This window comes from Perognathus longimembris, chromosome 1 (genome assembly GCF_023159225.1).
Source record: "Perognathus longimembris pacificus isolate PPM17 chromosome 1, ASM2315922v1, whole genome shotgun sequence".
NCBI lineage: Eukaryota > Metazoa > Chordata > Mammalia > Rodentia > Heteromyidae > Perognathus > Perognathus longimembris.
Window position 1 is genome coordinate 131,374,844 of NC_063161.1, and position 14,354 is coordinate 131,389,197.

At 38.4% G+C, this 14,354-nt stretch overlaps 1 protein-coding gene and 1 non-coding gene across 2 annotated transcripts in view; both read left to right on the top strand.

Annotated features, from left to right (window-relative positions):
• Melk (maternal embryonic leucine zipper kinase) overlaps nucleotides 1–9,270 on the top strand; it is a 73,552-nt gene extending 64,282 nt beyond the window's left edge. Inside the window, exons 17-18 of the mRNA XM_048334376.1 lie at nucleotides 6,330–6,433; nucleotides 8,779–9,270. Coding sequence (XP_048190333.1) covers nucleotides 6,330–6,433; nucleotides 8,779–8,956 — 282 coding nt within the window. The 3' untranslated portion in view covers nucleotides 8,957–9,270. The remainder of the gene's footprint in view (nucleotides 1–6,329; nucleotides 6,434–8,778) is intronic.
• A 4,607-nt stretch (nucleotides 9,271–13,877) lies between these two features.
• On the top strand, nucleotides 13,878–13,981 carry LOC125341828. Its single transcript, XR_007209090.1, has one exon. It is a non-coding gene; the product is annotated as a small nucleolar RNA U13 (small nucleolar RNA).
• The last annotated feature ends 373 nt before the right edge of the window (nucleotides 13,982–14,354 follow it).

A 14,354-nucleotide genomic window follows, 5' to 3' on the forward strand; every position in this document is an offset into this window, starting at 1 on the left:
TTGTTTGTGTTTTTTTTTAACATTACATATATGCCTATTCCTATGCAATGAGCTTTAGGAATGGTCAAGTAGTCTTAGTGTGGTGGTTCACACCTGTAATTGTAGTTACTTACATACTGAGACAGGATCATGGTTTAAGACCAACTCTGATAGAAATGTTAATGGGATCCAATCTTGACCAATAAAAATCTGAGTGCATGCCTGTCGTGTCACTTACATGGAAAAGCAAGAATCTATTTGAAAATAATGAATGCAGTAATGGATCTTAAAAAATGTGAGTGTAGGGGCTGGGGATATGGCCTAGTGGCAAGAGTGCCTGCCTCATATACATGAGGCCCTGGGTTCGATTCCCCAGCACCACATGTACAGAAAATGGCCAGAAGTGGCGCTGTGGCTCAAGAGGCAGAGTGCTAGCCTTGAACAGAAAGAAGCCAGGGACAGTGCTCAGGCCCTGAGTCCAAGCCCCAGGACTGGCCCCCCCCCAAAAAAAAATGTGAGTGTATGGCTCAAGTAAGTAGAGCACCTACCTAGCAAGCATAAGGCCCCGAGTTTAAACCATAGTACTATTAAAAAAAAAAAAAAAGGAAGAATGCAGCAGTAAATGGGCCACTCAGTTTTAAGAGTATGTAGTTGTAGTTCACATATTCAAGATCAGATGGAGGAATTAATCACCGAGGCAACATGGAGGTAAGCTAGCATTCAACATGTATGGGGAATTGAGAAGTGCCTTAAGGATGGAAACTTGAGCTTAATGTTTCTATCTGGCATGCAGAAGAGTTCCTGACAGATAGATACCTTTGTAGGCTCTTATAGAATATGTGCACACCTGGAAAGCTATTAATCTGTGTGTGAGGAAAATACTGAGTGATTGGGAGGGTAGCCTGGGAGGTCTTCAAGGACTTGGCTAAGAGGTTTAGATTTTGTTTAGTAGACTAGACCTCTTATGAATGAGTATGTCAGCCAAGCGCCTATGGCTCATGCCTGTAATCCAAGCTACTCAGGAGGCTGAGATCTGAGGATCCCAATTTGAAGCCAGTCCAGGCAGAAAAGTCCCCATGATTCTTAACTCCAATTAACCAGTCAAATACCAGAGGTGGCACTGTGGCCCAAGTGGTAGAGCACTAGCCCTGAGCACAAAGAGGCTCAAGGATAGCTCCCAGGCCCTGAGTTCAAGTAATATATTTGTTTGGGAAGGAGAGGAGAAATAAGGTATTGTGCCAAGTCACGAAACGACCACCAAGACGGCCTGAAATGCAAAAGCAAGGCAAGGCTTTATTTAAGCGAGCTGCAACTCAGGCCACGTCCTACCCACCGACACAGCGGAGGTTAGGAGGAAGCCCCCAGCTGCGATTACACAGAGCTTATAAAGGCAAAAGACAAAGTTACAGCAATCAGGTGTTTAAACAAGCAAGATTACAAGTACAAATCTGATTGGCTCAGGGCTTGAGGCATTCTGGGGCAGTTAGAGTTAAGCATTCCCAGTTAGAGTTCTTGACCGGCTGGGCCCTAATAAGCTTCTCTTGGGTTTGCTCACAGGGCCTGCTTATCTCAGGTCGTGGTAAAGTGGGGTTCGCGTGGTAAAGTGGGGCCTGACTTCAAAGTCTGGCTCTTCATTTCCCCCCTTCAAAGGTATTAGTAGATATATAATACTCCTTCCCTCTTGCATTCTCTCTGAGCATTCACTCAGTACTTAAATGAATGCCATTTTTGTTTGATGTAAGTGGAGGAAGTAAGAGGTAAATGGATAAATAAGATAAAGCTCATGCCCTTGAAGAACTCAGAGTGACCGTGAAAACAGACCTGCTAGGATGAGACATTGCTTTAACACTCTGGGCTCTGTTCTGTAAAAAAAACCATGTTCCAAGATGATGGCTTCCAGAGGAGAGAGAAGATAGTGGTATTATGATTTGGGGACTAGGTCTGTGTTTTTCCAGTTTTTAACACCAAGACTTGGAAAATTTGGAGTGGTTTGGGGAAAGGAAAATGCTGAGCTGCTATGTAGGGGAGTTAATTGAGAAGAGAATGTTGTGAGAGCCTACTTATTCCTTGTCTTGAAGTAGAAGATGGCACCTATCCATTAGTATTTGTTGCCTTGTTGGCTTACCCAGTGCACTGGGATGTCTTATATGTGGCTATCTATTGGGTATATGTTACCTTTATTTCTGAGATTTTTTTCCACTGGACACCTGAAGTATTCAAACCATAACATTGGGATTAATAATAAATAAAATTAAAGGACTTGTTGAACTGTGTACATTATTAAGAATGTAAGCTGAAATGCTAAAATGGTAAAAATGTTTACCTATGTAAATTGTTTCGAACCTGAATACATTGTTCAATACGGCCTGCTGTGCTGTTACGTTGGCTTTGTAGGTAGTTGCTCAGTGTTTTCCAAATGTTGGAGAAATGTCTAAAAGACTGAGAATCAGAAGGCCCAGAGCCTAGTTCCAGGGTTTTTTTGTTTTTTGTTTTTGCTAGTCCTGGGGCTTGAACTCAGGGCCTGAGCACTGTCCCTGGCTTCTTTTTGCTCAAGGCTAGCACTCTGCCAACTTGAGCCACAGCACCACTTCTGGCCTTTACTATATATGGGGTGCTTGGAGAATTGAACCCAGGGCTTCATGTATGCGAGGCAAGCACTCTTGCCACTAGGCTATATTCCCAGACCTAAAATGAGTTTGCCAGCATTTTTTTTTTTTTTTTTTTGCTGGTTTTGGGGCTTGAACTCTGGGCCTGGGCACTGTCCCTGAGGTGAAGAGCTGACGAGCTCAGGGTTAGCACTCTACCACTTGTGCCACAGCCCCACTCCAGTTTTTTATACTTGATTTTCATTTGTGAAATCTAGTGATACTGATGTCATGGTCTCCTTTGTATAGATAAGCCTAGAAATAAGCTCTGGAAATGGGAGGATGCCTTATTGATATAACGTATCAATATTAAGGATCATTATCATCAATGTTCAGCATTTTAACCACAATGTAGCAGAATGATAGTTTTAATTAGCACAGATTTAACATCTGAAACGACCTAATTGTTTATTTTTTTGGAGGGGATAAAGATTCAGCATCTTACTATGTAGCTGTCTGGCCTTGAACTTTATAATCTATCAGCATTCTGAATGCTGATGTCACAGATGTGCACCACCATACTGTGTGTGTGCACGTGTATGTGTGCGCATGTGTGTGCCAGTCCGGGGTCTGGAACTTAGAGCCTGGGCTCTATCCTTGAGGTTTCTTTCTTTCTTTCTTTCTTTTTTTTTTTTTTTTCTTCTCAAGGCTAGCAGTCTACCACTTGAGCCATGGCTTCACTCTGGCTTTCTGGCTTTTTTGATAGTTAATTGGAGGTGAGTATCTTATGGACTTTCCTACTTGGGCTGGCTTCAAACTGCAACCCTCAGATCTCAGTCTCCTGAGTAGCTAGAATTTCAGGCATGAGCCACCAAGGGCTGGCTTTACTTTTTAAAGAACTGAGTCTATAGAATTTATTAAATATCAACTTAGAATTATGCTTTGTATTGCACACACATGCACAAAAATCTTAACACAATCAAGAGAGCTAACTTTCTAAAAATGTAAACTTACCTTAAATAAAATTACATATAATGTTTTGCTAATTATATCTTTATGTACTTATGTACATTTATATCACTACGGCAAAGTCTATCTTAAGAAATTTACATCTTTTAGGGGAGGAGTCCAAAGGTGTAACTCCTCTGAACAACTAATGAACAGCTTATTGAAATGAATTCCAGAAAGTAGAAAGATGTTTTTGTGGAGCAATAAAAAGAAGAAGGCTGAGCAAATGCAGTCATTACAGTCAATGTGCATTATATAAACATTGAACTATATAACTTGAAGATAGAGTTGGGAGGGAGAAAGAGGGAGAACTACGGAAGGCATTACATTGATCAAGATGCATGGTACTTATAATTGACAAGGAATTGTAACCTCTTTGTACAAGTACTTAATATTAGAACTTAAAAAAAAAAGAAACATCTTCTTGAAGCCACAAGTTCTTATTTTTAAAAGTAAGATAGCAGGGTCCTTTCTTATCTTCACATTTTGTTATTTATAAAAGGAATTCAAATCTGAAAGACACAGAAACTGATTTTATTTGACAGTGAAGGAGCTACTAGGAAGAAGGAATATTTTTCCTCTAGAATTGAAACAGTGCCTGGCTCACAGTGAGTAGACAGAAAGTGGTTAGTGACTTAATGAAGGACGAAGACCATTAAGAATAAAATTAGAGCCATGCACTTGGTGGCTCATGCCTGTAATCCTAGCTACTCAGGAGTCTGATATTTGAGAATCACAGTTTGAAGCCAGCACAGGCAAAAAGTCCATGAGATTCTTATCTCCAATAAACCACTACCCCCCTCTAAAAAAAAGAAGGGAAGAAAGAAAAAGGTTGGAAGTGCAGTTGTAGCTCAAGTGGTAGAGCACTAACCTTGAGCAAAAAAATCTCAAGAGACAGGGCCTGTGCCCTGAGTTCAAGCCTCAGGACCAACACTTAAGAAAATATATATAATAAAAGAATAAAATTAGCTTAATGGGTTAGTACACATCTGAAATTCCAGTACTTGGGAGGCTAAGGCAGGAGGACTTGGAATTGGAGCAAGTATAGTCAATATCTGGAACCCTGTTTCAAGGAAAGGAAAAGGGAAAAAAATGAAATTATTTCTTTTTTATATTTTGGGGGTTTTTGACCAGTATTGGGGTTTGAACTCAGGGCCTAGGCACTGCCCCTGAGCTTATTTGTTCAAAGCTAGCACTCCCTTGGACCATAGCTTCACTTCTGTTTTTGTTTTCATTGGTTAATTGGAGATAAAAGTCTCCTGCTTCAAACTGTGATCCTTAGATTGCAATCTTCTGAGTAGCTAGGATTACAGGTGTGAGCCACCAGCACCCAGTATCTTTCAGAGTTGGTTGTCAAGGAGAGGAAAACAAATAGACATATTTTTTTTTACTTTAAGTTACTACATGTATTTCACAGTACACATTTTAACTTTAACAATGATGAAAATTACCATTCTTCTCTACATAGCTTACAAAGTCTGTGAACTTTAACAATAAAATCATTTCCTCCATTTCAGGTGATATATTACTGTCCTTTTGTTTAATAACATCTGTTCCCTCTTTCACTGATTCCTTCCTTCCCATCCCCACCCATGAATTGCTTAGTTCACTTTTATTAGTGTCCAATGTAGTGATGGTCCCTTCTGCTATATTATTATTATCAATTTCACATACTTTCTACTTATTCTGTGTCCTCTTTTCTTTTCACTGTATTTTGGTATCTTGAGACCTGTTTACTTTGTTCTGTAATTAATTCTAACACCCGTATATCAGGGAGACTATACACCATTTCTCTCTTTTATTAGCTTGTCTCACTCAACATGATTTGTTCTAGTTCCATCCATTTTTCCAGCGAATGCCATTGTTTTGTCCTTTCTAATGGCAGTGTAAAATTCCATTGCATATAGGTACCACATTTTTAAAAATCCATTCATCCATAGTGGGGCATCTGGTTTGTTTCCATATGTTGGCTATTGTGAATAGTTCAGCAATGAACATGGAGGTGCAAGTTTAGACATTGCTTTTAAAAAGGCATGCCTGTTACATTCATTCCCTTATAGAATTATCGAATCTGCTTCTGGAACTCTGTAATGGTCTTCATAAATAATCCAGAAAGCATTAAGGAAACATGCGGAACTAGATACAGAGAAAAAATTTTTTTTTTTTTTTTGCCGGTCCTGGGCCCTGGACTCAGGGCCTGAGCACTGTCCCTGGCTTCTTTTTGCTCAAGGCTAGCACTCTGCCACTTGAGCCACAGCGCCGCTTCTGGCCGTTTTCTATATATGTGGTGCTGGGGAATAGAACCTAGGGCTTTATGTATGTGAGGCAAGCACTCTTGCCACTAGGCCATATTCTCAGCCCGCAGAGCAAACTTTTTTCAGCATTTATTTCATGTTCCCATAGTTTCCATTTCAGGGCTACTACTGGTATGGGAAGAAAGAAAGAAGTAGAGTTCTAGCACATGGACAGGTTGATGCTACTTAGTAGCTATTTCCTTGAAAAAGATTGGTAGGAGAGGAAGATGAAAGTATAAAATAGATAATATAGGAATAGTTCCTACTAAATATTATTTCTCCTGACTTTCCCAATCACCCTAACCCAATTAACTAGCTGAGTTGGCTATCAAGTCTTTCAGTATTTCCTTGAACTTTTTTCTTTGGAAAGGTATTGTATTGAGGAGTTTTAGATCTGTAGGTTGGGGAGGGTGGTTTTGTGTGGCTATAGATTTACTTCTCATTTCTTCTTTTTCTTTTTAAGCTTCACTATAATGTGACTACAACCAAATTAGTAAATCCTGATCAGCTCCTGAATGAAATAATGTCTGTTCTCCCAAAGAAGCATGTTGACTTCATACAAAAGGGGTAAGAACCACTTTTTACTTTTTGCTTTGAAGAAATGTACACTGATTTGTTTTCTTCTCCTAACTTGCTAGTTTTTAAAAAAATTCCTACTACTTTCCAGAAAGCTTTTATAGTAATGTCATTGCTCATAATTTTTTTTTTTTTTGTCTTTTCTTTTTTGGTACTGGGGATCGAACCCAGGACGTTGTACTTGCTAGGCAAGCACTTTGCCATTGAGCTACATCCCAGCCCTCATTGCTCATAATTTATTCTCTTCATTTGGTTTGACTGTTAAGCACCAGTATTGTCACCACTAAAGGAAAATCTAGACTTTTAGTTCTCCTTTAATTAAAAAAATATTTTTATAAGAATATTTGTAAAGTATAATTAAATGAGTGAGACACTTGGAACAAATCAGTGATTTATAGATAATCCTTCTCTTTGTGACTGGCTGTCTTGCAGGATTAGGTTTTCAGTACATAAAGGAGGTTATTCTACTTAAACTTCCCTTGCTTTTGAGTGAACAGCCCTCAGAAGCTTCTTGGCGACAGTCTAGCCCGATCTCTTGTCACAGACTTTGGGTGATCTTTCCTTCAGCATGCAATTTCTCTTTCTGGAGATCACTAACTGGATACTAACCAGTACTTTGTCCTCCTGAGCAACCAGAGGACTCTGTCTTGACTTTTTCTTTTCCTTTACCTTGTTTTTACCTTCTTATGACAAAGTTGGAAAGCAAAAGTTGATTTTCCGTGGTTTGGTGTTGGTTTTTAAGGGATCATACCCTTCCTCAAAACATAACTAAATAAATGGAGAATATTTTGTTTGACACCTCCTTGTATATAACAAATACAAAGTAATTTCTATACACTTTTGAGAAAGAGTACCCAATTGAATGCTCTGTGTGTGTGTGCGTGCACGTGTGTGCGTGTGCATGTGTCTGTGTGTCCATGTGTCCCAGTCCACATTGGGGCTAAGGCTTACTCAGGACCTGGGCTGTCCTTAACTTTTTGCATTCAAGACTGTCATTATACCACTTGATGCTGTCCCTTAGCTTTTTCACTCAAGATTGGCATTTTACAAAGTGGATCTATACCTCTAATTTTGGCTTTTTGGTGGTTAATTGCTAAATAAAAAAAAAAAAGTCTCACGGACTTTCCTGCCCAGGGTGGCTTCGAACTGTGATCCTCATGCTTCAGCCTCCTGAATATCATAGGCTTTTAATTATGTAGAAACTGATATGTAAAATCACTCCTAGTATTTCTTGCTTGGGTTTGTTATTTATTTAAGATCAATATGACAAAACTATAATGTAAAATAATTTTATTTATGTGAATTAAAATTATGTAATTTTCCCAGTGCAAAATTTGTGTGTGTGTGTGTGTGTGTGCACACGTGCACATGCTAATATTGGGGCCTGAACTTGGGGCTTTGAGCTCACTTGGCTTTCTTGTTCTTGGCTAGTGTTCTTCTACCACTTGAGCCATGTCTTTAGCCCATCTTTTGCTTGGTAAATCAGAGATGTAATCTTATGGACTTTTTGCCTAGGTTGGCCTTGAACTAACTGAGATTCTCCAGGTTTCAGTCTCCTGAGTAGATAGGATTACAAGCATAAGCCACATGCTAAGCTATTAATCTTATTTCTTAAGATGAGCTTAAAGCTTCACTTGACTGGGCCTGCCCATTGTCAGGGGAGGTGATGTGCAGTTGTGACTATGAATGCCGTGTGTTACAATTATGAGAACTCTACCATCTTCTTGGATTTTTCTTTTGCTTTGCTTTCTGCTATAAAGTGCTCCAGTAATTATAACCTCTTACTATTCTTTTTGAAAAAAAAATGACAACAAAGATGCAAGAATAAATGTCTTTCTGATAGGGTAATAGCCTTGGCTTTGTTTACATGGAATTTATATTTCAGATGAGGCACATGAACACAAAATATTCTTAATCTCTGTTCTTTCCTTTGTTATGAGCATTGTGGAACTGGCCTGATGTTATTGGATTGCACTGTTAAAAGAGTCCCATCAGAAATGCCAGATTTCATGAGTGTGAATGGCATGTTCTGCTATGAAAGAAGAGCTGTCCTTTGGAGCAAGGGAGAATTTTGGCAACACCTTTCATCCGTACTCTTTCTTAGGATCCTCAGCTCAGCTTGTGGGACAACACTGGTCATACTTTGGTCACAAAAGCATATCTAGGCCATTTGGAAACTAAGCAGTAATACATTGCTTCATGTGAAATAATGGCTCATTTCCCCTACTGCCACCAAGAAGCTTAAAACCTCATCTGGTATTATCCAGAATATATTCATGGTTCTTTTACTAACTGGTATCTTATCTTGTTTTTTTTTTTTTTTTTTTCTTTTCCAGCTATACACTGAAGTGTCAAACACAGTCAGATTTTGGCAAGGTGACAATGCAGTTTGAACTAGAAGTGTGCCAGCTTCAAAAACCCGATGTGGTGGGTATCAGGAGGCAGCGGCTTAAGGGTGATGCCTGGGTTTACAAGAGATTAGTGGAAGATATCCTGTCTAGCTGCAAGGTGTAATTGATGGATGGTTTCCATCCTGCCAGGATGAATGTGGGGGTGAGACTGGGTGATTGGTTTGATTTTCAAAGTCCATTAGAACTACAAACTCGTTTCTAAAGACCAATGCCTTCTTGTTTTTAAACAAAAAGTATTATTTCCTGGGTGAATCTAAGGCAAGCCCATCTGTCATTATCTGTTACTGTCTTTTTTAATCAGGTGGCTTTGTATACTAATAACTGTTGACTTTCCTAGATTCACTTCTATAAGAGAATGTAAGCTCTTATCTATGTCTCCTTTTGATGTATGATTTCTTTCTGAAATAAAACCATTTGTGAATATAGCAGGCTTCTTTTCTTTGTATTTGATTTCAGTCCAAATAAAACCTCCAATGGCTTCCTGACTATTAAATAGAGACTATTTGGAGTATGTTTTATCTGTTATCAGATATGCCTTGGGCAGAAAAACAGATAAGAATTCATTTGCATAATTTTTTCCTGTCTCTGATTTAAGTAGGATTTATTGAGATCGTTAACTAAGTCACAGCTGTGGTTACCAGAGTTAAACAACACATTTAATATGTTGAATAAAAGAGTATTGACTTCAGTAAGTATGTTCAGTCAACAATGATAAGTATCTGAACTATGAACCCCCATGAAATGTTACTTTATGGTAATTTTCTAAGTCTCAATGTTGGCACCAAATTTGTATTTTTATTTCATTTTATTGGTCTCTAAAGGCCAGAACTCAAGTTACATTTGTATGGATTTTTACCAATTAAACTAGTTGGAGGAAAAACAGCACAATTTCTGGTCAGTAGTGAGGGAGTGTTTTGTCATTCATTTATTCAATAAACACTTACTAAGTGCTTTACAAGCATTAGATCATGGAGCTGAGGGTGAGACTGGCTGTAAATGCAGGGAGTTCAAGGGTGCTGGTAGGGCAGACATATAGATCAGTATTCACAGTATACACAAGATTGAAGGTAGAAATGGTTTCTTGGGAGGAACAGCAGTTGTTCTTGAACAATAGTAGTTTGCCAGAAAGAGAAGAGGGGAGAGAAACATTCTTAACAGTGGCAGGATTCTACTTAAAGGTCTGTGATCATCATTAAGTGTTTGAGATGACTTAGTGGTGTAGTCAGGAAATAAGAGATAAGTGGTTGCATTTATTTAGAAATGCATGACCCTCAGTGCCCAGTTAAACTAAGTGCTTTGGTAAAGGAGAGCTAGCAAAGGATTTCCATTGTTTAGTAACAGCTTCCCTAGTTACAATTCACATACTATATGATTCACCTTTTAAAATGCTTATAATTCAGTATTGTTCTTCCCCCTCCCCTTCCCTTCCCCTTCCCCTTCCCCTCCCCTCCCCTTTCCCTCTCCTCCCCTCTCTTTCCCTTCCCTTTCTCTCCCCTTCTTCTCCCTTCCCTCCCCTCCCCTTCCCTTTCCCCTCCCCAATAGCTTGAATTACAGGCATGAGCCACAAGACTCACCTGTCTACTCATATTTCTTGCCCATTTTCAGTTGGATTATGTTTTTATTGTATGAGTTCTTTAAATATTCTAAATGTAAGTATCAGCTATATCATAGTACATCATATACATGAGTGATATGACAGTAAATATGCATGCAAATACTTTTGCCAATTCAGTGGGTTTTAGGCTTGATTGGTAGCGTGGTATATTTTGAAGAACCAAAGCATTAATTATCTGAAGTCCATCTTCTCTGTTTTCGTCAGGCATAGGCAAGGATCACTTTTCTGACTACAAGAGATGGCATAGTCTGGACCAGTGAACCTCAGCTTGGTGGGGGGGGGGGGGGGGGGAGTGGCTATGGGCCACAGCAAGTGCATGTAATGTTAAGCACATGTATATTAATAGCACTTCATTTGGGTTTTTACTTGCATTTCCATATTGCAGAGCAAGGTGCTGAGAACATAAGGATAAGAAAGTGTTTTCAGTGCATGCACAATAATTTTAAGGATTCCAAGGATTTGGGATATACTTTGCAGTATTATAGACTATGGAGGAACATACCTAGATTGAACCAAGTCCAATTCCCAAATAGAACAATTATACTTGTATTTGCTCTCAAAATTTTATGGGTAAAATTTGTATCTTGTACAAATCTTTAACATAAAATTCATGTTGTACTATTTCATCTAAAGTGGACTACTTGTCAGACTTTGTGCATTTCTTGAATGGATTGACTGAGGGCTGGAAACACCTATGTAATTTCAGGATGAAGGCTGGTCATAGGAAAGATCAAAGAATTATTAAAGGGTTGAGATCTACCTCCAAACTTCAGGAAGGGAGAGTAGCTGCAGGTTAAATTGATCACCAATAGGCAATAAGTTAATGAAATATAGTTATAAAATGAAGCTTTCTATGAAAAAACGGACAATTTTGGGGGAATTTCCAACTCTTGAGTTGCCTTATTGTGCATACGCTTTTTTGTAACCTTACAAATGAATTGGTTAAAAAAATGGTCAAATGTTTTATAAACACAGATAATATAGACATTACCTAGCTGTACTATAAATTATATTGTTTTCTATATATTTACTTGAGACCTAGCCTCAGTCTATAGACCAGCCCCTCCTTCCTCAGGTCCTGAGTGCTAGGATTACAGGCATGTTCCACCATATCCAGCTAATGATAGCTTCTTTGTTTTTATGGTTGTCATTGCTATTGTGTGGTATAAAGGGGTTGAACTCAGGAGCTTGTGCTTGTTAGGCACCTGCTGCACTACCCAAGCCATATCTTAAGCTGAAAACTAATGATTCTTTTTCTATTTTTCTTTTAAAGATGCAGTCTCTCAATTATCTAAATTGGGCTATTAAAGTCATTTTAAAATTTAAAAAGTTAGTATTGGGTTTATTGAGATGTAACTTACATATAGTAGAGTTGGCTTTTTTTGTGTATACAGTTTAATGAGTTGACAAATAGGGGTAGTTGGGTAACTATCCCCATAATCAGGATTAGGAGATTGTCGTCACCCCAAAAGGTTTCACCTTGTTCATTTCCCCCCTTTCAGTACCTAGCCGTCTGATCTGATTTCCATCTCCTTAGTTTGTTCCATTCAGAGCATAATATAAATGGACTTAATTGCTATGTAGAATGTTATAGGTAAATCTTTCACTTAAGATGATGATTTTGAGGCTTATTCATAAAGTATCTCTATTAGTAACTTTTTGGTGGTACTTGAGTTTGAACTCAGCCTCACACTTCCTAGATAGGCACTCTACCACCGAGCCATGCCTCCAGCTCCTGCTAGCATTCACTGTTTTTGTAATAGAGTAATGCTTCTTGCCCAAGCGTGTACCAACTCCACTGTGCCCAGCTGTTGGTTGAGAAAGGATCTCTCAAACTTTTCTCCTTGGACTGGCCTCACACAGCAATCCTCCTGATTTCACCTCCCAAGTAGCTAGGATTTTAGGGGTGCCCAACTTGTTTTTTATTGTTGAATTATTGTCTACCCATTGGATATTCTAATTAATTAAGCACTGTTGATTTGAACATCTAGAATGGTCTGAGATCTGAAAAGTTTTTAATATCATTTCAGTATTTAAATAGTTTTGGATTTCAGAGCACTTCAGGTTTCTGAATTTGGACTAGGTATAATTATCTGTGTAGTCTACGCAGATATTCCACATACACCCCAGCCCCCCAAATATGAAAGGGTTCTGGAGCCAATCATTTCAGATAGAACTCTCAACTGGTACAAAAATGTGTTTATCTACTTGCACACTGAAAGACCTCTGAGCTTTCATTCTTGAGATTTTTATAGACTTCAATAATCATTAATGTGCAGGTTTTGACATTTCACTTGGGTATAGAGTTAGGAATGGATTTGCTGAATCTTGTGGGTCAGTGTACGTGTGTATAAGCAACCATCAAAAAATTACTTGGAAATATGAGATGAAACATAGTTTATAGTGGGAAAAACCACAAAGGACCCTAATACCCTGATAAAGTATTAGCAGAAGGAATTGTGACAGTGCAGTGTTATCTAGCTATAAAAAGGAATTAAGAAGATTTTTACTGATACAGAATAAATTCCTGAGATGTATTATTAAATGTGAAGAGCAGGAATAAAACAGTGCTGGTAATGTTGCTTGCATTAACTTTTTGAAGTTATGGAGACTAACACGCATATATACACAATCAAAAAGGAAGTGTAAATATAAATGTAACTAGACACATATTGTATGCATGAATAAAGCTGAAACAAACTAATTGGTTGCCTCCGAGGAGCAGAGCGAGGCACTGGGGACATGAGGATAAGAAAGTGTTTCCAATACATGTCCTTTCCCTTTTTGAATATATTTTTTCTAAAATGAACTATAAATTACAATTTACCTCAAAAGAGAAAATTTTACTGAATTGTTCATTCCCCAGTGATGATATCATTTATTTGCAGCTCTATCAGCAATGTATGAAAATTGCCATTATACCACATCCTTGTCAGCACTTGGTATTGTCTGTTTTATGCAGTTTACCCATTCTAGTCAGTATATAGTAGTATCCAATTCTGATTTTAATTTGTGTTTTCCTAATAATAATGTTGCACATTTGAATGCATGTAAGCTGAGTTCAAACCCTAGAACTGCCAAAAATAAAAAGTAAAAAGGTCATTCATAGAAAAAAAATATTGAAACAAAACACATATGTGCCACGCACTGGTAGCTCATGCCTGTCCCAGCTTCTCAGGAGGCTGAGATCTTGCAGTTCACAGTCAGCCCAGGCAGAAAAGCCTGTGAGACATTTATCTCCAGTTAACCACCAGAAAACTGGAATTGGAGTGCAAAGTGGTAGAGTGCTAGCTTTGAGGGGGGCAAAAGCTCAGGGTCAGTGCCTAGGCCCTAAATTCAAGCCCCACAACTTACAAAAAAAAAAGTGATAATAGCATATATAATAGAATAATTTTAAAAATAGGCAAGGATCCTTTTCCAATTCATAAACATTATGATTGGGTTCTCACATACCTGCAGGACATGTGCCTCCCTCAAACTTTGTTACAATGTGGGGACATTACTCATCTGCTGAGAGAAAAAAAATATTTTTAATGGGCAAAAGCTCTGAATAGATGGTGCTGCATCGAAGAAGATACATATAAGACAAACAAACATGATCAGATGCTCAACACCATGTGTCAGAGAAGTCCAAACAATGACATGTCATTGTGGACTTAAAATGAAGTCAAGACAAAACAAAGACCCAATGGTACCAAATGTAGACAAGGGTATGAAGCATCAGGTACTCATTGCTAGAGAGATAAAACTGTGCTTCTGTTTTGGAAGGCAAGTTTTAGAGTTCCTCACAAAGCAAAGCATAATTTAATCATACAGTCTGGGTATTGTGCTCTTAGATCTTTGCCTCATTGATTTGAAGGGGTAGGTCTGCAAAAGGTTTGTATAT